Source organism: Cupressus sempervirens, chromosome 6 (genome assembly GCF_028749045.1).
Source record: "Cupressus sempervirens isolate cs-2001-9-10 chromosome 6, ASM2874904v1, whole genome shotgun sequence".
NCBI lineage: Eukaryota > Viridiplantae > Streptophyta > Pinopsida > Cupressales > Cupressaceae > Cupressus > Cupressus sempervirens.
In genome coordinates, this window is record NC_143123.1 from 163374865 (window position 1) to 163397567 (window position 22703).

At 35.3% G+C, this 22703-nt stretch overlaps 1 protein-coding gene across 2 annotated transcripts in view; it reads right to left on the bottom strand.

Moving 5' to 3' along the window:
* The window catches only part of LOC149551758 (hydroxyphenylpyruvate reductase-like), a 73123-nt gene that overhangs the window by 24816 nt on the left and 25604 nt on the right, over positions 1 to 22703 (bottom strand). The window contains exon 1 of one of the 2 annotated variants that reach the window (XM_089787256.1): positions 18144 to 19029. The exons of the other annotated variant lie outside the window; for it this stretch is intronic. Within the exon in view, the coding sequence (XP_089643382.1) occupies positions 18144 to 18572 (429 nt within the window). The 5' untranslated portion in view covers positions 18573 to 19029. Of the gene's footprint in view, positions 1 to 18143; positions 19030 to 22703 lie in introns of those variants that run through there. 2 annotated transcript variants of the gene reach the window in all.

Sequence of the window (22703 nt, forward strand, 5' to 3'; positions counted from 1 at the left end):
CGGATTTGTTTCACGAATCGGTAACTAAGAGAATATCAGCTCTACACTATCAGGCTCAAAGACAACGACTAACCGTGCTCCAAGGAACAGCATTTCAATGGGGGAAGGGCACCTACAGGCTTAGAATGCTACACAAACAGTTTCTATGCCTGTCACTCCAGTGGAATCTTACCTGTGTTTGAATATCTGTTAGCCTTCAAGCCATCCAAACTGCCTAGCTTGCTGCTTTTCATTAACTTTTTCAATTCCTCCATTGGAACGTCCACACGCTCAAGGATATCATTCTAGACAAATTTACAGATAAGTCCTATTATCAAATCTCAAATTGTAACTGCTTGTAGAGCTTGTATTTAAAATTGGATACTTTATTTGAGTATTATATGTCCATGGATAGATTTGTGATGAGATTATGTGAGTTTATAATTACCCAAGGAATATTTGAAATTTCAAAGAAGCATAAAAGATTACAGTTGTCAAAGATAGATAATTATCATAGTGAAGTAATGAGATGATCTGCAATTGTTATTATTCATATTATTTGATGTTTTACCCGAATATTCTAATGGAAGCTGCCTTCTATTATTAGGTTTGATGTTTCAATATCTATTGCCCACACTTTCTAATGTTGGAAATTGGAAATTATATGTGTGCAAAGACTCTATAGTGGTATAATTCTAGACTTATTCAGCAGACATTATTACAGAAACCTTGATAGAATCAAGAGGGTCGCCACATTGGGCATTTGAGTTGTGTTTACTACTGTATCAGCTACTAGAGATGGAAGTTGGGTCTCATCAATAGAGACACGGAATATTCATCTTGTGTGAGTTCTAGGCAAGAATTTACAGACGGTGGGCTTGTATCTGGATGTGACACTAATTTGCGAGTTCTTTCTTTGCACTGGGCAAGCATGTTCAATATATTACCTGGTTCTAGAATATAATCTATAGACTATTTATCAATTTTTTGTTGAAGAAGATGAAGGGTCAAGAAACTGAAGAGTCAAGACAAGAAGTAATTCGCATATATAATACAGATTGATATCTTTTGTTTTCTGAGAGATTAATACTAAGAGATTTTATTTTTTTGCTTATAAGTTACACTCATCACTTCAGATTAAACCTAGTGTTTGGGCAAATTGTAACACAGTCTTCATCTCTTTCATTAAATATATAGGTGATGTTACATCCCAAATTTTGCCCTAATTTTAATTTTGATTATGATCGTTGGTTTAACGATTTTTTTCTTTTCTTTTCCTGATCATGTGAAACAAGTTAGTTAATTATATATGTTATATCAATTGATTATTTCTTTCCTGATCATGTGAAACAAGTTAGTTAATTATATACGTTGCATCAATTGATTATTTATTTTCCTAGTCATGTGAAGCAAGTTAGTTAAATTATATACGTTGTACCAATTAATAACGAATTATTCCTTCATGATCATGTGAAATGAATTAGTTAATGTATACATTGAAGAAAATGATTATGCAACTTATATTTGTCATTCAATGATTGAACGACGTTTGATTGGAACTGATGATCAATATGTTTATATTTTTGAATTAATGTATTGACGAGAATGTTTTGCTTGAGTGGTTGCAAGAAGAAGACTGAGGAGAGGGGAAGCATTCCTAAACGAGATCATCAGAAGGGGATGGTCGAAATGGCCCAGTCATCAAGATCGACAGGTATGACCTAAACTATCTTGGAAAGGATACGAAGACTTGACCTCAGGTTTCATTAAAGGACCGCATGAGCTATTAAGAAAACTATATAATAACTTAAAATAATCAAAAACTAAATATAATTCATACCTTTTAAGAATTATTGAATCTCTTTTATTTAATCATTATTATAAATTCGTAAATACAAACTTATATATATAAATGAAGTGGGACCAATAAATTATAAATAAATAATCCAATGATGCCACCTCATCAATATACATACAAGAATGTACATAAGAACTTGTAATAATAATTATAATAAAGATTTAATCTTTTCATTTCTCCTCATTTAACTTCCCGCTTTTATTCTTTTCTTTTCAAAATTGAAATTCTTGAAGCACCCGAACAGACTTATTGGAAACGTATGGAAGCCGAGGAGTCTCGGCTTAACTTTTAAAGGAGTCATGATCGGGATTGAGAATGTCTCTCTCACATTTTCATTTACTCCATGATAAATCATTGCTCTAAACACTCTTTCTTTACCGCCGAACATCAATTTACGCAACCGAATCCTTGCAATTACAATCATAGTCATCTGTTGTGAACCCGATACATCCTCTGCTGCAGAAGTGAAGCCGGAAGCCCAACCTACGATTGCGGGAGAACAGGTTACACCCGAACTCGCAAGTTATACTTTTCTTTGGTAATCCTTGGGAGGAACCAATTGTGTACTATTGCAATGGCAAGTTTATTGTTTAGAAACACTGCTAATATGGAACCAATCTTATCTGAACTTAACTGAATGCAAATATAATGCATGTGTACTTCCATTCTAAATTTTTATTTCTGCTCTTCCATTCTATATCTACATATTCTCCTCAGCCAATTAGGAATGATTTGTGGAGATAATCTTATATGAAATTTGTAAATGTCTGAGGTGTTTATGATACCAATTTCCAAACGGTCTTAAGCTTACATCAATTATGCAGCCTATTGAAGACTGAGATAAATATGAATGTTGAACAAATCCATATGATTGCAATACTCATAACATATATAATACCTCGCTTGAAATCAGAATACTTGACACCAAGGAATTCACCTAGCATTGAAGCCATAGTATGGGTGAAGAGGTGTGAAATCAAGTCGGAATCATTAGGACACCAAGGAATTCACCCGGTAGAGAGGCCAATGAATGGTGAAGAGGTGTAAACTTAACCTGCAAATAAATCAAGAAATCAGATTGGAATAAATAATTAAATAGTTCATGCATGTCCTAATAAAGGAACCTGTTGTCAAGTCAAGTGGTGGAGATCGGGTTTACGAACCCAATTTGAAATCCTTGGCCAAGGTAGATATAGGCAGATGTGCTGATCATGAGATCTTTTTGTTTATCCAGAAGCTTCAGTTATTTACGAATAACTGATGGGACACTCAAACCACTGGGTAGCTCGGATGGTTGGACTTAAGAACATCCCAAGCCCGATCTCAAGGTAGGGAGGGTTGTTCTATTAAGTTAGGATGTGTGGAGATAAGTATGGTCCGCGGTTGGGAGGGTAAGCCTAAGTCAATGCTTCTCCTCTCACCAATGCCAAGGCTTGAACAAAATGGCAAAGGGATTTCTCCATTGTTTCTGTATGTTTTTCTTTTGCACTTCTACCTTTAGATTCATAGCAGAATAAATATATAGTTGTTAATTTACTTTCAGCTAAACATGTTATCAGTTAGAATGAATGTATTAGTTGATAAAGAAGATAGTTGTTACTTTACTTTCAGCTGAACATGTTATCAGTTAGAATGATTAAAATGTTAGCAATGTACTCAATTATTTATTTCATTACAATAGTCGAATATATTATGCAAATAGAATAGGAAGCAGTTATTCTTTCTAGTTATAATTAGTTAATGTAAGTCTTTGTCATGTGAAATAAAATTAGTTATTTGATAATTATGTGTTTTAAACTGGTTAGGAAAATTTGTTTGTTACATATGGTATTAGAGTGTTGGGTTCAACACTGAACCTAGGGCACCCTACCTTCTTGAAACCTGAAAGAATTATGGACTGACTACAGGATGCAAGTACATAAAACACCCCGCAAGAAGACTCGACACCCCATCTTTCCCTATCTCATTAAAAACATGACTAAATACGATTACAACTGTTGTTCTATATCCCGAGATAATGAAACTCTGAATCAGGCAATTTAGCAGATGAAGAAGGAAAGAGTCAAGTGGACTCCTGCTAGCAAAGCAGCATATAGAAACAAGCGGATTCAAAGCTGGAACGCTCGGCAAAGCAATCCTCTCTTACAATTTCATAGATCCCGGATGGTGTGGGAGATGTACTAAATTGAACCAAAATTAAGTGTTGCAAAGCAAGATTAAATGTTATGTTGATGTAAACATCCTCAATAGAGGAAATTCTGTAAATAAGGTTGTTCTAAGTGGAGCAACTAAATAATAAACTAAATTAAGTTATTTGAAAATCATGTGTTTGTAAGACTTTTCTTTTTGTAAAGATCTCTTCTTTTTCCACATAATTGACACAACTGTAAATTAACAGGTGGAAACCATAAACATAAAAATGAACAACAACGAGAACAATGTAAATCAAGATATAATATGTGAGAACCCTCAATCTTCTAATGAATTGCTACTCCAGATCTTGCAAAAAACACAACTAAAGTTAGAAACCATGGAAAGAAAAATGAGTGAAATGGCAACCCAAATAGGGCAGAACCGCAAGGAAATTCAAACCTCACCACCTCCTAAAGCAGAGACAAAAGTCTCCAAGCATAACAAAACTCCCTCTCCCAAGCAATCGGAGAAACAAAAGAAGAAAGAGATAGTGGCTGATTTATCACTAGACATTAAGAAAATAAAACCACCTAAGTTTTCCGATTCTGAGTCCGGGGAGGAAGCAGAAGCATGGTTAACTAAGATGAAACAATATTTTGAGATTAGGAATTTCTTTGAAACCTCAAAAGCAGTTTGGGGAATATATCAGTTTACCGGAGAAGCTGCAACCTAGTGGGGAAACACCAAGATTGAACTGAACATTAGAACCACTGAGATCACTTGGGAAAAATTTGTGAACATATTCCGGAAATGTTGGCTGCCGCAAACCTTTTATGATCATAAGCCTTTAGACTTCCAAAACACATGTTGGTACATAAGTACTGGGAGAAGTTCACTCAATTGCTAAAATACGTGCCACCATATCAGCAGGACACCAATTTGAAGGTGAGGAAATTCATCATGGGTTTGAACAATAGGATAGGAGGAGCTACTGATGTTCTCGCTCCCTGAACCATGGAAGAAGCCCTAGAGAAGGCTATTCAGCAAGAACACAAGATCAGAAAGGATGACTCCATACGAGACAACAAGAGGAAGACAACTTGGAATTCAAATGGTGCTGATTTCGGGCCTCAGAAAAAGCAATATAAGGACTACAAATACAACAAACCAGAGTTAAAGGGCAATGGAGCTAAAGATGCCAAAAGCAATTATAATATGAGTAAAAACAACAAGAATAATGAAGAACCACCAGGAGGATGTTTTAACTGTGCAGGAGATACATTATGTAAACCGGTGCCCCAATAAACCCAACACCAGCCAGCCACAATGACCACCTTTACCGCAACAACGGCAAGTCTTTCAGCGGAGGATTCACGTAGCTCTGGATAATAGACAGGCAAAACAAGAAATAGGCCCCATTGAAACTCCGGGTAAGATCTACGGAAACCCTGTGTCCATTTTAATTGATACTAGAGCCTCTAAATGTTTTATATCACCTAGACTGCTAAGTAGGTTTTCAAAAAGATCTAGTTTTATGGCAAAACCATGGATAGTTGAATATGCGAACCAATCAAGGGCCAAGGTAGAGTAGTGCCTATTTGAAGCTCAAGTTGACTTCCCGAATTTTTCAATGGAACTGAACTTATATGTAGCATCCCTTGGGTCATACGACATTATTATAGGAATTAATTGGCTCAATGAACATAAGGCCAAAGTAAATTGTCTTGCCAAAACTGTAAACTATGTGGATGATCAAGGTAGACCAACAAGCATTTCAGGGATTAAGCATGAAATTAGATCAAAATAGATTTTTGCAATGCAACTTAAAAGATATGGGAGAAAGGGTTGTGAGATTTTTGCAGTTAGGATTGAGGACACAAGGGAACCAAAAACCACCACTTATGGAGATGACTATCGTTATGAAGATGGGGAAATCAAAGAAAAGTTAAAAGAATCCTTCGAGGAAAAATACCCCTATTTAAAGAATTATCAAGACGTATTTCCTAAAGAACTTCCTGGACTACCCCCTTCCTAAGCATTTGACTTCACCACAGACTTGATACCAGGAGCAGAACCCATATCCCGAGCACTATATAGAATGACAACTACAGAATTAATAGAATTACAGATCCAACTCCAAGATATGCTAGATAAGAAGTTGATTTGGCCTAGTGTCTTACCATGGGGAGCCCCAATGCTATTTGTGAGGAAGAAGGATGGACCCATGAGATTATGCATAGATTATAGGATGCTCAATAAAGTCACCATCAAAAACCGGTACCCATTGCCGAGGATAGATGATCTTTTTGATCAAATGAAAGGTGCGACAGTATTTTCAAAAATTGACTTGAGGTCAAGATACCATCAGCTTTGAATAAAGGATGAGGATATACATAAAACAACATTTAGAACCAGGCATGGACATTATGAGTTTACAATGTTGTCTTTCGAGTTAACCAATGCCACAGCAACTTTCATGAATTTAATGAACAACATATTCCAGGATTGTCTGGATAAGTCTGTATCGGTCTTTATAGATGACATCTTAATATATTCTAAGAGCGAGGAAGAACATCAAAGGCATTTAGAAGTAGTTCTGCAAAGATTAAGAGAACACAAACTATATGGGAAATTATCTAAGTGCACTTTCTACCAAAAAGAAATTCAGTATCTAGGGCACATTATATCAGCTCAGGGTATAGTGGTAGCTCCGGCAAAGATAAAAGCAATTAAGGAATGGCCCATACCTAGGAATGTATCCGAAGTTAGCAGCTTTATGGGGTTGGCAAGGTTCTATAGAAAGTTTGTCAGAAATTTCTCAAGGATAGCCTATCCAATCACTTCGCTTCAAAGGAAGGGAAAGAAGTTTCTCTGGACAAAGAAGTGTCAATCAGCCTTTGAGTTTTTCAAAGAAAAATTGAATACAGCACCTATTCTACGAATATCTGATCCTCAAAAGCAATTCGTAGTGTTAACAAATGCATCCGGAGAAGGATTAGGGGTGTGCTAATGCAGGATGAATAGGTTATTACTTATGACTCTAGGAAACTGAAAAACTATGAATAAAATTATGCACCCCATAATCTTGAATTGGCAGCAATTGTGCATGCTTTGCAAATGTGGAAACATTACTTAATCGGAAAACCTTTTGAACTTAGATCCGATCATCATAGTTTGAGGTATATTTTCACCCAACCGAACCTTAATGCTAGATAAAGGAGGTGGCTGGAATTTTCAGCAGATTATGAATTTGACACAAGTTATATTAAAGGTAAAGAAAACAAGGTGGCAAATGCTCTAAGCAAGAGAAGACACATTTCGAAAATAACTACTACAGACTTCAAGTTAAGAGATCAAATTTTACGACACTTACAGCATGGTGAGTTTTATGCAGAAATCAGCCTAGCTCTTATCAGAGACCCACAAGATCCCAAGTATTCAGAGTTTAACTTAGAGGAGGATGGATTATTAAGATATCATCACAGAATCTATGTACCCAACGACCTTGAACTCCGAAGACTAATCTTAGGTGAATTTCATTCAGCCCCATATTCAGGACATCCGAGAGTAACAAAAATGTTATCTAATATAAAACCTCTATATTTCTGGAAAGGGATGAAAAGGGAGATAATCGAGTTTGTCACAGGTTGTTTGGAATGCCAGAGAGTAAAAGCAGCACATCGATACCCAGCAAGTTTGTTACACCCTAATGAGGTACCCGAGTGGAAATGGCAGGTAATATCTATGGATTTCGTACAGGGATTACCTATGACACGAAATCGACACAACACTATCTTGGTCGTGGTTGATAGATTGACAAAGGTTGCTCATTTCATACTAGGAAATTTAACTGATAGAGCACCCGAGATTGCCCATTAGTTCGTGAAAGAGATTTTCAGGTTGCACGGAATTCCGGAGAAAATTATTTCAGATAGGGATGCTAGGATAACTTCCAAGTTTTGGCAAACATTATTTACAGCCTTGGGTACTAAATTAAACATTAGTTCAGCCTATCATCCTAAGACAGATGGTCAAACAGAACAGATAAATCAGGTATTAGAAGATCTTCTAAGAGTATACTATATGGACCAACTGTACCAATGGAAAACATACTTACCCTTGGTAGAATTTGCATATAATAACTCCTATCAGTCCACCATTAGAATGGCTCCCATTGAGGCCTTGTATGGTCGTAAATGCAGAACCCCGGTGAGTTGGAATCGGTTGGAAGATAGAATCATTGTTGGGCCTAAAATGCTTCAAGAGATGGAGGAACAAGAAACCTAGATTCTTCAAAGGTTAAAGGAAGTGAACGACAGACAAAAGAGTTATGTTGATGCCAAAAGAACACCTAGAAAATCCTTTGTAGGGGGCAAGGTATTACTAAGGGTTAAACCTCAGAAAAGTACTATCAAGTTTGGCAAAAACGCTAAGTTAGCCCCGCGATATGTGGGACCCTTTGAAGTTCTGGAAGTTGTGAACACAGTAGCCTATAGGATTGCTTTACTACCAGCCCTTGCTAGGATGCATGACGTCTTCCATGTGTCATATCTTAAAAAGTATATTACCCACCATGAACATATGATTGATTGGAAATTATTGCAGGTGCAAGAACCAGGAGTTTGTAGAGGTAAGACCACTCAGAATACTCGAGGTACGTAAGCTACACTTACGAAATCGAGAAGTGACGCAATGCAAGGTCCAGTGGGACCAATATGCTGAGGATAATGCCACCTGGGAGGATTATCATGACATTTTACAAAGATACCCCCATCTTGTCACTAAAACTGAGAATTGAATATTTCTTTTCTTCCTGTATAAACTATCTAAGTATTGCTTAAATTTTGTTGTTATGTTCATCAAGGACGACAAAAAATCTAAGGGGGTGGGTATGTTACATCCCGAATTTTGCCCTAATTTTAGTTTTGATTATGATCGTTGGTTTAACGAATTTTTTTTTTTTTCTTTGTTATGTTCATCGAGGACGATGAAAAATCTAAGGGGGTGGGTATGTTACATCCCAAATTTTGCCCTAATTTTAGTTTTGATTATGATTGTTGGTTTAATGAATTTTAATTTTCTTTTCTTTTCCTGATCATGTGAAACAAGTTAGTTAATTATATACATTGTATCAATTGATTATTTCTTTCCTGATCATGTGAAACAAGTTAGTTAATTATATACGTTGCATCAATTGATTATTTCTTTTCCTAGTCATGTGAAGCAAGTTAGTTAAATTATATACGTTGTACCAACCGATAACAAATTATTCCTTCATGATCATGTGAAATCAGTTAGTTAATATAGACGTTGAAGAAAATGATTGCGCAACTTATATTTGTCATTCGATGATTGAACAATGTTTGATTGGAACTGACGATCAATATGTTTATATTTTTGAATTAATGCATTGGTGAGAATGTTTTGCTTGAGTGGTTGCAGGAAGAAGACTGAGGAGAGGGAAGCATTGCTAAACGAGATCATCGGAAGGGGATGGTCGAAATGGCCCAATCACCAGGATCGACAGGTATGACCTAAACTGCCTTGGAAAGGATACGAAGACTTGACCTTAGGCTTCATTAAGGGACCGCATGAGCTATTAAGAAAACAATATAATAACAACTTAAAATAATCAAAAACTAAATATAATTCATACCTTTTAAGAATTATTGAATCTCTTTTATTTAATCATTATTATAAACTCATAAATACAAACTTATATATATAAAAATGAAGTGGCACCAATAAATTATAAATAAATAATCCAATGATGCCACCTCATCAATATACGTACAAGAATGTACATAAGAGCTTATAATAATAATAAAAAAGATTTAATCTTTTCATTTTCTCCTTATTTAACTTCCCGCTTTTATTCAATTCTTTTCAAAATTGAAATTCTTGAAGCACCCAAATAGACTTCTTGGAAACATATGGAAGCCGAGGAGTCTCGGCTTAACTTTTAAAGGAGTCATGATTGGGATTGAGAATATGTCTCACATTTTTATTTACTCCATGATAAATCATTGCTCTGAACACTCTTTCTTTCCCGCCGAACGTCGATTTACGCAACTGAATCCTTGCAATCATAATCATAGTCATCTGTTGTGAACCCGATACATCCTTTCAGCCGAAAGCCCAACCTACAATTGCTCTGAACACTCTTTCGTTACCGCCGAACATCAATTTATGCAACCGAATCCTTGCAATTACAATCATAGTCATCTGTTGTGAACCCGATACATCCTTTGCTGTGGAAGTGAAGCTAGAAGCCCAACCTACAATTGCGGGAGAACAGGTTACACGCAAACTCGCAAGTTATACTTTTGTTTGGTAATCCTTGGGAACCGATTGTGTAGTATTGCAATGGCAAGTTTATTGCTTAGAAACAGTGCTAATACGAAACCAATCTTATCTGAACATAGCCGAATGCAAATAAAACGCATGCGTACTTCCATTCTAAATTTTTATTTCTGCTCTTCCATTCTATATCTACATATTCTCCTCAGCTGGTTAGGAATGATTTGTGGAGATAATCTTATATGAAATTTGTAAATGTCTGAGGTGTTTATAATACCAATTTCCAAACGGTCTTGAGCTTAAATCAATTATGCAGCCTATTGAAGACTAAGATAAATATGAATGTTAAACAAATCCATATGATTGCAATACTCATAACATATATAATACCTCGCTTGAAATCAGAATACTTGACACCAAGGAATTCATCTGGCATTGAAGCCATAGTATGGGTGAAGAGGTGTGAAATCAAGTCGAAATCATGAGGACACCAAGGAATTCACCCGGCAGAGAGGCCAATGAATGGTGAAGACGTGTAAACTTAACCTGCAAATAAAATCAAAAAATCAGATTGGAATAAATAATTAAATAGCTCATGCATGTCCTGATAAAGGAACCTGTCGTCAAGTGGTGGAGATCGGGTTTACGAACCCAATTTGAAATCCTTGGCCAAGGTAGATATAGGCAGATGTGCCGATCATGAGATCTTTTTGTTTGTCTAGAAGCTTCAGTTATTTCGAAATAACTGATGGGACACTCAAACAACCGAGTAGCTCAGATGGCTGGACTTAAGAACATCCCAAGCCCAATCTCGAGGTAGGGAGAGTCGTTATATTAAGTTAGGATGTGTGGGGATAAGTATGGTCCACAGTTGGGAGGTTAAGCCTAAGTCAATGCTTCTCCTCTCACCAATGCCGAGGCTTGAACAACATGGCAAAGGGATTTCTCCATTGTTTTTGTATGTCTTTCTTTTGCACTTCTACCTTTAGATTCATAGGAGAATAAATAGATAGTTGTTACATTACTTTCAGCTGAACATGTTATCAGTTAGAATGAATATATTAGTTGATAAAGAAGATAGTTGTCACTTTACTTTCAGCTGAACATGTTATCAGTTAGAATGATTAAAATGTTAGCACGTACTCAATTATTTATTTCATTAGAACAGTCGAATATATTATGCAAATAAAATAGGAAGCAGTTACTTCTTTCTAGTTATAATTAGTCAATGGAAGTCTTTGTCATGTGAAATGGAATCAGTTATTTGATAATTATGTGTTTTAAACTGGTTAGGAAAATTCGTTTGTTACAGGTGATATATTTGTGGCTAGCTTTTTCTCCCTCAAGTTGAACGGTTTTCCCAATATTATTTTGCATCTGCTGCTTATCTCCGTTTCTCGTCTAAACTTCAACAAAGGTGTCATCAACCTTGTAAATCCTTGTATTATTTATTCCTATAATGTTATTTGTCAATTGCCCATTAGGGATGAAATTGATTTACCAATAGTGTTAAAAGCGCTCACATTAATATTGAGTTACTTTCAATGTTTCGACTTTAGGAAGAGGGCAAAATGCTTGGTTGTCCCCTTTACAATCTTCCATTTTGGGTTGTTTGGAGCATAGTTTAAAAAGTCGGCGATATATCGCCGAAATCACGGATTATCGCGGGGCTAAACTCAAGACGAATTAAACGCTGAAAATATCGCGCCCAGATTTTTATAAAACTCGCAGTGATTTCTAGCAAAATATATCGCGAATAAAACAATAAAACGCCAGATTAAATTGTTGACTGCGGTCAACGTCAACGCCAATTAGGTTTTCCATTTTTGCCATGCGAAAATGAACTCGTCTTTTCACCGTCACTGTGAGTCGTGAGAGTGAAACTTGATGCCAAGATTCAGTCGGGATAGCAGTCGGATTGCAATCGAAATAGCAGTCACCGTGATTCGTGATAGGCCTGCAAACTGCCGCGTGAAGTATCTAGCCGCGATTCTACAGTCTGCTATCAGGATTTTCTCTCCAGGTAGGGTTCACTTTTATTTATTTTTGCTCATTTTATATTTGCATTTTTCTATTTTTCATAGTTCTCATTCATCCAACTTCATAGTCATACAATACTCAATATACTATATTAAATTTTAATATATATTATTATATTTAGTTTTATATTCAGATTCCAGAATATGGAGTTTTAGTTTTTTATTTGGACTAAATTTATTACAAACAAATTAGTGATTACAATATAATAAATTAATAATAATATATAATAATAATAAAATTATAAAACAATAACTTATATATAATAATAAAATTAATAAATTATAAAACTTAAACTTATATATAATAATAATATATAATAATAAAATTATAAAACAATAACTTATATATAATAATAAAACAATATTACTATAAATTTAACTTTTATAGTAATATTGTTTTATTATTATATATAAGTATTCGACTTTAGTATTTACCATATATTTTAAGAATTAATAGATTTATAACAGTATTTTACTAAATTTACAAAATATTAAATTTGATTTATTGTAAATTTGGACACTTTCTAATAATAATTCATTGTTTATTTGTTAGGTTCTCATACTCTTACCTATTTTTTCACAAGATGGCTGGTGGTAGAGAGGACTCTTTATGGAAATACGGGATCATAGGAGCAAACAAAGGACAAGTCCAATGTATCTTTTGCCACAAGCATATGACTTCAAGTGTAAGTCGATTGAAATACCATCTTGCGAAAATTGCAAACAAAGATATTTCACCGTGTGATAAATGTCCAAAGGAGGCTTCAAGAGAGGCTTTGATGAGCCTTCAAAAAATTGCACAAAATAAGGAAGCAAAAAAGAGGACATTCGAGGCCATGGCAGCCTCAATGGGAACTTTTAGTTCTACAGGATCACAAACAAGTGGAGAGGCTTCTTCTATTGGGCCTCAGATATGAGGATCCTTTATTGACAAATGAGCAACTAGGTGAGTTTGAGATGGAGGAAGATAACTGGAATGCAAATGTGGCAACATGTGAGGAGGAGCATGATGTTGCCAGGGAAACTACTTCAACACTACCCACTCAACAACAACAATCTCTTTTGATTGCTACTTTTAGTTTTCATTGATATTGAAACTTGAACCTAATGTGAACTCATAAGTTGTAGTTTCATGGAGTTTGACTTCTATATGTATTGAAGTTATTTATATTCAGATGTTGCACTTGTTTTTTGGTATATAATTCTATCACTGTGTTAATCTACTAAGTTTTACTTGCTATGAATTATTGTTTAACTTAAAACTTTGATTAATATATGGTGGATATCTCAAATCATTATATGTTCTACAAATTTGGTGTGTATGTATGAGTTTTTAAGAATATTTTAAGAAATTGTGTATTTTCAAATGTTCGATAAAAGTGCCGATTTATTGCCGAATTTTTCGCCGAGTTTTTGCCGATTCCGATATTTTAAAAAAATTTGGGTCAGATGAGATATTGCCGAAACCGAATTTTTAAACTATGGTTTGGAGCCTCAACACATGTAGGATGTTGTAAGAGCATGCATGACAGTTATGACCCACTTATGACCAACTCATAATATTCTATGACGACAACTATGATAGAATATTGCTATGTTGGTTCCTAAATGCCCATGCATGAGAGATGCCTTGTGACAGTTGTAAGAGCATCTATAAGTGATTATTTTGGACTGCATGATGATGGTTTTCAGGTGGGGGAGTTGGTTTTTCATATGAGTTTCATACAACGTGAAGGACTTATTTTTTTATTTGCATACAATCACATTTTCATTAAGAGTAGTCTTAGCTTTGAATCTCATCAATAATTTTATTGAATTAGAGATTCGAAAAATTTCCAGCAATTCCCAAACATATATAGATATCAATAGGTTACGCAAAGTCAAAAGATGATGTGATCGGTTGGTGTGGACAAAAGCTAATCTATGTGAGGGTCATGGTTTTCACTTTTGCCAAAATGAATGTGCCCTCATCCAAAACCAAATAAGAATGACACTCATTCATGAACTGACTACAATAGACCATAATATTACCAGCGGGAATTCTGAAAAAACATTGTCATGCCTCTTCGAGATATTGGATAAGCCTAAGTCAGCACTTGTCCCCAACCAACTATAAAATGATGCCTGTTAATGCACGTAGTAGGTAATTTTAAGTTTTGAAAAAGGAAAAAACTTTTTCGTATGGATGCGCAATGTTCTAGCATGTGCCCAACTTTAGTGTGTGCATGCTTCTATCTCATCAGAAAACTATGCACTTGGTTATCCCCAATAAGGAACCTTCGAAATGCACAACTTTACCGTAACATTTCAGCCATGCAGACTGAAATCTGAATATATAGTTGATGTCTTATGGCCCACAATGAGCTCGGCAAAGATTATGCAGCAGAAATACAAAGCCATTTACGGACATGCATCTGCCCTACAAGAAAGATCGGTGTTGTCCAGATAATCAAAGTTGTGTGAAGCTCTCTGTCAATCCAGAGTGAGAATGTTGCCCTTGCTAGGAGTGAGTATCAACATCAGTAATCCTTACTATGTGCTAAAATGCAGATTACTCTAAGAGGGATAAATATGATGTGATAACCCTTGAGAGATTTTGCTGTGCTAAAACGTATATTTCTTTGAGAATGAGAAATGTGTGGTGAAAGCCCTTGAGAGATGTTAAGCTAAATGCATATTTCTATGAGATGGAGAATTATGAGGTAAAAGCCCTTAAGTGATGTTGCTCTTTCCACTCATGGGAGTAGCCATAGTGGATGTCCATGACAACACTTTGAGTGATACTGTGATGGGCATTTGCATATATGCTTCTTTCCATACATGGGAGTAGCCATGGTGGCTGCATGTTGAGTGATTCCATGACATTATCACATTGAGAGATTTTGTGATAAAACTCTTTTCCACAAATGGTGTAGCCATTGTGGGTATCAAATTGAGTAACTCCGTCACATTGAGAGTTTCAGTGATAAACTATTTTCCACAAATGGGTGTAGCCATTGTGGGCATCATGTCGACAGACTCCATGACAGGGATATTTGGAAAGATACCTCCCTAGCTAAGAGGGAGTGTTGATGTTATAGCGAAGGGAGCAATCTTTCTTTATATTTGAAATATATAAATAATCTATTTTTTATTTTTTTGTTGAAGAAAATGAAGGGTCAAGATACTGAAGAGTCAAGACAATGAAGGGTCAAGACAAGAAGGAATTCGCATATATAATACAGATTGACATCTTTTGTTTTCTGAGAGATTAATACTAAGAAATTTATTATTTTTTGCACAAGTTATAATCATCACTTCAGATTAAACCTAGTGTTTGGGCAAATTGTAACACAGTCTTCATCCCTTTCATTAAATATACAAGTGATATATTTGTGGCTAGCTTTTTCTCACTCAAGTTGAACGGTTTTCCCAGTATAATTTGTTTGTCTTATTGCTCATTATTTTGTAACTGCTGCTTATCTCCGTTTCTGGTCTAAACTTCAACAAAGGTGTCATCAACCTTGTAAATCCTTGTATTATTTATTCCTGTAATGTTATTTGTCAATTGCCCGTAAGGGATGAAATTGATTTACCTAAAGAGCTCACATTAATATAGAGTTACTTTCAATGTTTCCACTTTAGGAAGAGGGCATAATGCTTGGGTGTCCCCTTTGCAATCTTCCATTTTCAGTTGTTTGGAGTCTGGACACATGTAGGATGTTGTAAGAGTATGCGTGACAGTTATGACCGACTCATAATATTCTATGACAACAACTATGATAGAATATTGCTATGTTGGTTCTGAACGCCCATGCATGAGAGATGCTTTGTGACAGTTGTAAGAGCATCTATAAGTGGCTATTTTGGACTGCATGACAATAGTGCTTAGGTGGGGGAGTTGGTTTTTCATGAGTTTCATACCACGTGAAGGACTTATTTTTTAATTTGCATACAATCACATTTTCATTAAGAGAAGTCTTAGCTTTGAATCTCATCAATAATTTTATTGAATTCGAGATTGGAAAAATTTCCAGCAATTGCCAAACATATATAGATATCAATAGGTTATGCAAAGTCAAAAGATGATGTGATTGGTTGGTGTGGACAAAAGCTAATCTATGTGAGGGTTGCGGTTTTCACTTTTGCCAAAATGATTGTGCCCTCATCCAAAACCAAATAAGAATGACACTCATTCATGAACTGACTACAATAGGCCATAATATTACCAGACGGAATTCTAAAAAAGCATTGTCATGCCTCTTGGAGATATTGGATAAGCTGAAGTCAGCACTTGTCCCCAACCAAACCTGCAGTTGCTATAAAATGATGCCTGTTAATGCACATAATAGGTAATTTTAAGTTTTGAAAAAGGGAAAAACTTTTTCATATGGATGCGCAATGTTCTAGTATGTGCCCAACTTAAGTGTCTGCATGCTTCTATCTCATCAGAAAACTATGCACTTGGTTATCCCCAATAACTAATAAGGAACCTTCGAAATACACAAGTTTACCACTACGGGCTGAATCACGCAACCCTGATGACCTTCTAAGAGACTGGTTCAAACTGGGAAGACAAACCAGAAAGGAACTATGGATGCCATTGACTTTTCAGCCTCCTACCCTTCTTTGGCCTCTTTATGGTAATGATGCTACCAGACCAGATCCATTGGTTGAGGAACACATGGGTGAACATTGGAAGCACACCAGAGGGTTCTTCTACACTTTCAGAAGTGGGAAGATAGGGAAAACTACAGTGGGAGACTTCAAAGCTATGGCAAGGAAGTATAATGCTTGAGGACAAGCATTCGAATAGTGGGGGGCAGAATGATAAGGCATATTAATGTCATAATTTTGATATAAGGTGGGGCCAATGGGCAACACCCTTGTAGGGGTTTTTTTGGGGGTAGCGCCCCCGAAAGCTCAACTAACTTAATTATTGTAAAAGGTGTCAGGAGCTATTTTCTATTGGTCAGAGTATTCTATCCCTAATTTTGTAAGCAACAAAAAGCTTGTATAAAATGAATTAGAGTTAGGGATTTCATAATTTATGATGATTTAGTAGCTTCTTGGAGTGATATCGAGTTGCAATGTTCTAGCATGTGCCCAACTTTAGTGTGGGCATGCTTCTACCTCATCAGAAAACTATGCACTTGGTTATCCCCAATAAGGAACCTTCAAAATACACAAGTTTACCGTAACATTTCAGCCATGCAGACTGAAATCTAAATATATAATTGATGTCTTATGGCCCACAATGAGCTCGGTAAAGATTATGCAGCAGAAATACAAAGCCGTTTACGGAGATGCATCCACCCTACAAGAAAGATCGGTGTTGTCCAGATGGTCATAGGGAATTCCCAACATAGTCTAGGTTGATAAATCCAAAAAGATGACGAAATAAAAATATAAGCCCAGCTAATTCCCAATATTCTACCCGTACTCATTTTTCTATTACGAACCTGGAACGTAAAATCTTACATATTACCAATCCGTGACTTGGAAATCCCCGCACAAAAGATTGTACATGCAGAACATGAAGTTAACCAATGATAATCCATACTATTCCACAAGATGTTATAAAGTGAAACTTGTGATAATTTTCCACAAAGAACTCATGATACTAGTCATTGTCACCCATTGACCTACTGGGTATTCAATTGTCTAACCTATCGACAAATTTACAAATTCTATTGAATCGGCCATTTGACCTGACATTAGCAGAATCCATGGAGAAAACCCAGTTCAATACAACATCTTAAATCTCAGTTTAAACCATTATCTGAACTGCAAACCTGGAATGAAGAAAAAGGGCAAAATTGTCCTTATACTGAAAAATGGCAACAGTAACTCACCTTAGTAGTAAGCTTATACTCTGCTTTAGGCCACAATCCTTGTCTCACATATCGATCCGCTGCACAAACCTGTCGTAGCGTGCAGAGCATCAAACCTATGGACAAATCCGCAACATCGTCCGTTAGGACATCTGGAGTGTTGGTAACCGCTATTTTCTTCTCCTTGCATTTGGCCAAATCCACCTTGTCCAGACCCACACTAAATGTGGAGACAATCTCCAATTTAGGAAGTGAATCAATTAGCTCTGCATTGGCCCCCGCGGCAGTACCGCAGACCACTGCTTGAATTGAATCACTATGCTCGCTCACAAAAGCCTGTTTATCATCAGCTTCCCACGGTTTGTATACCCTAAATCTGCTTTCAATAGCCTCCAGGAGGTATGGCATTATTGGATAGACCATCAACACGCCAATTTTTTTCACATCCATCTCTTGAAGTTCAATATCGCAGAGCCAACCAAATTGAGCGCCCAAAATGAGATGCTCGATTATCCCTTCGTATTCACAATGTGAAATTGAAAGACAATCTTTAGTTCTTTCCTGGATGTAGTACCATTGATAATTACATTACGAATTGGGATTCGGACTCGAAATTAGCGTATATTATGGGAGCGTGAGCTGTAATTGGGGTTTACGCAATCAGTTGAGCTCACTTCCACTACTTTCGTTGATTTTTATGGCGACGTGCCAAACAAAAAAAATGTTGCTTTCAAATTTTAGCTTGTTCTTGGCCAGGAATCGAATACTGAAGTGCTTGAGAAAAGTATAGGCCAGTGCAGAATTTGTTCTCCAGAGATTTATCGTCATTTATGTGGACCATAATCTTCAAATAAATTTGGTGGTGTTCAGGGAATCTTTGCAATGAGGCCACTTTGGAATCATACGTTAGTCGAATAAGTTGAGGATCTAAAGAACCTATAAGGTGTGGACATTACGATAAAATAGAATTAATTGAAATTTTTTAATGCTATAACGTAAAACAGGACAGTTGTCAGCTTGATATGATTTTATGTTTTTTAACTTGTAGTCTTGGTTTAAGATTTCATAAAAAGAAAATAGGTGTTTGTTTTTTATGAAGATTGTAGGGATTGACTTTTTGGAGATGAGCGTGGAGCTCTTTTGAAGATGAAAGGTCATCTACCATTGTTGTTTTTCATAGTTTTGGTCATTGGAATTGAGGTGGAATTGGGATATACAAATATTTGAATTCTCAAATTCACGGTTTTTACAAAATAAAAAATGGAATTGAAATTTTTCAAATTCTACTTTTTGTTCAAATTGAGCATACCAATCTTTCTACCTGAAAATGTGAAATTAGAAAACCAATTCCAATTCCACATTTTTATAAATTGAAATTTTGAAAGATTTTGAGTTTTTTGTCTGCGTTTACCCTAAAGTGGTGTGTAGAGAAGTTATGTTAGTCGTCATAATTTTTCTATTTTGTGCTTGCACAAATCCTATCATTTATAAAAAATGTTGAGACTAAGTGAAAAATCTTTTCTAGGGAGAATGCCAAATTAAAATATCTACACTCTCTTCATCGAATGATTTCAATTATTTTTTCCTCCAATCAACTGTAAGTTGCATTACATTCAGTTTACGTACACAAGGATAATTCGAGACAAGGGGAAAATGATTTCAAAGTATTTCTTGTTTTATTTTGGTTGATTAGCTTTTATTATTTTTGTAATGGTATCATTTTACGATGAATTAAGGAGCCAAAGGATTTCATTCACTACTATATTTGCCATGGTTTTTAAAGGTCATTTGTGGAAATTTTAAAAACATTCTATTTTCAATAAGTTTTGAGACATTTTCCTTTCAACAGAGGGCATACACATAGTTGTTAGGGTGCAATTTCCTTCACCTCACCATCAACCACTAAGGGCTCCTTTAGATTCTCCCAATCTCACAGCCAACTTGGTATCCCTATGTTATCTCTAAAATGTAAGAGTTTTTTTATGCTTTCCCTAAAAAATTTCCCATATTACCATGTATACTCCAGCCTTGAAAAAATTAACAAAAAACTAAAGTTAAAATTTAAAAAGAAAGGCTTATTCCAATTCCAATTCTAGGAACTAAACACAGAAAATGAATCATCTCATTCATCTTCCAGGGGAACCATATGGTTCTAATCATATTCCAAAAACCATTTCCTAGATTTAGGAATTTCAGAATTGGCTAATTCTAATATTGTAGAACTCCAACATTCTACTATTCCAGCAATTGAATGGGCCCTGAAGTGTTTAGATTGGTATTCTTTGTTGTTTGTAGTTGTTTTAGACCCTTTTATTTCCTTTTCTTTATATTAATAGATGTGTTATTTTGGTTAGATTTATTTTTCTCATTTTTATTTTTTGAGTTTGAGAATTGCTTGATTTGTATGTTTAATTTATATTATCAAGGTATTTTGAATATTTCTTATGTGTCGGTTTGTTTCACTAGACTAGTTTACTTCATCTTAGCTTACACCAACCTTTGGCTGTTGAATACACATTGTGTAGTTGTACCCATACAATAATGTACTTCTCTATTAGGATTAACGAGATAGAAATAACAATTACATGTAAATATAACCAATATCATAAAATAATAAAGCGCACAGAAGATAACACAAGACAAAGATTTAACGTGGTTCATCGAATCCCTATGCTATGTCCACCAAATGGCAAGTCCAATATTCTTATTATCAAGTTATTACAATCTAATTACAATTTGTGATCCCTTGCAACTCAATAGTGCTCCAAGAAGCTACTAAATCATCATACATTATGAAATCCATAACCCTAATTCATTTTATACAAGCTTTTTGTTGCTTACAAAATTAGGGATAGAATACTCTAACCAATAGAAAATAGCTCCCAAAACCTTTTACAATAATTAAGTTAGTTGAGCTTTCAAGGACACTACCCCCAAAAAACCCCTGCAAGGGTGTTGCCCATTGGCCCCACCTTATATCGCGATAGGGAGCGCACCTAGGGCTTTGCCCTAGGATCCTATAAGGGACACCACCCTTTGACCCCATCTTGGGGCCATTGTCCCCAAACCTCGTAGAAACATATGAGGGGAAACTACACTGAATGAAGTAGAGAAAGATTAACCTAGGAGTCTCATTAGGCTCCACATAACAACAATCTCCCACTTGGAGACTGATTAGACTCCACAAAAATAACATTCTCATGGGCCAATTGACAAGTAGGAGATGATGGAAAATTGTTAAGGATGAGGGAAGCATTAATGAATCAATTGTAAACTCATAACCAAATATTAATATCAAGATACAAGCTAATGAAGATAAAGAAACCCTCATATGGTTTTGTTAAAAATATTGATATTTTCAAAAGGAGTATCCATCTACTATTTTCTTCTTAGAGATTCATTGAATAGGGGGTTAGGATAGGTAGTGTGGAAGATGGAGGCCTTTTTAGTGGAGGAAATAACCAACCAAGAGAAGTTGGAAGATACCTCCTCAACCTATAATTCTCTTAGTTTCTCATGATTTGGATACAGTAAAAGCTCTAAATTATGAAAAGACATTGTTATGATGTTTGTTTGTTTAAAAATCTAATTTTGTATCATCTCATTAGTTTGTTGATGATTGGATTGCAAGTGTGCAATGCAAGAAAAAGCATACATATATCCTTTTGCAAAATGATTTTTTTTTTTTAAAGGATTTTCCGTAGATTTTTTTCCAAAGCCATGATATGTAAGAGAGAGGTGAAAAAAGAGTGTTGGAACCAATATAGGTTCAAAATACCACTTTCATCTCCTATAGAAATGTTTAAAGAGCTAGTACCTAAGTCTACACCTAGATGATTGGAAATTAAAAAATATTCCTACACTAGTATGGGAATTTAACCTTAGTATATTGAAACATACTAAGAACAATATGTAGAATGAGGAATCAACAATTACTCTTTCTTTCTTAAATGCTAGGGTTTTAATTTTCATTGTTCTAGATCATGTTGAAATCTCCTAATTGATTTCAATTAAATTGGAAAAAAACCTATAAATTTTCATGTTAGATCACTTGGCTCTCTAAATTCTTATTGTTTATGCAAAATGAATTATCATATCAGTAAACACTATCCAAAAACCAAAGTAAAGCCATAAGAGGTTTTTAAACCTGGCACTAGTAAGCTATTGGAAAATTATGCCTTAGATAGGTATGATAATTCAACAAATACTAATGACTTGAATAAGGAAAATAAGTTAGACTTTGATGGTAAAGACAATTCCTCAATAATTTGGACTAGTCAAATATTTCTATGACAATAAAAGATTTCTCTTAAAGATCTATTGTTTGATTGGGTCATCAAGGTTATCAAAGTCAAGGACTCCTCGACTCCCAATCATGTCTTAATGAATATCCCAAGGCAAAGAAAAAACCTTTCTCTAAGTCCTAAAAATATTCAACAAATGACCTTAAAAGCTCTATGGTCTAGAGAAAAAACAAGCAAGGGAAAATAAAAGAATCCTCGAACCAAGCAATACTAAGCCTATCCCTAGTTAGAAACTCTAATCTCAAACTAGATGTTGAATCTTTTGAAAAGGTGATGG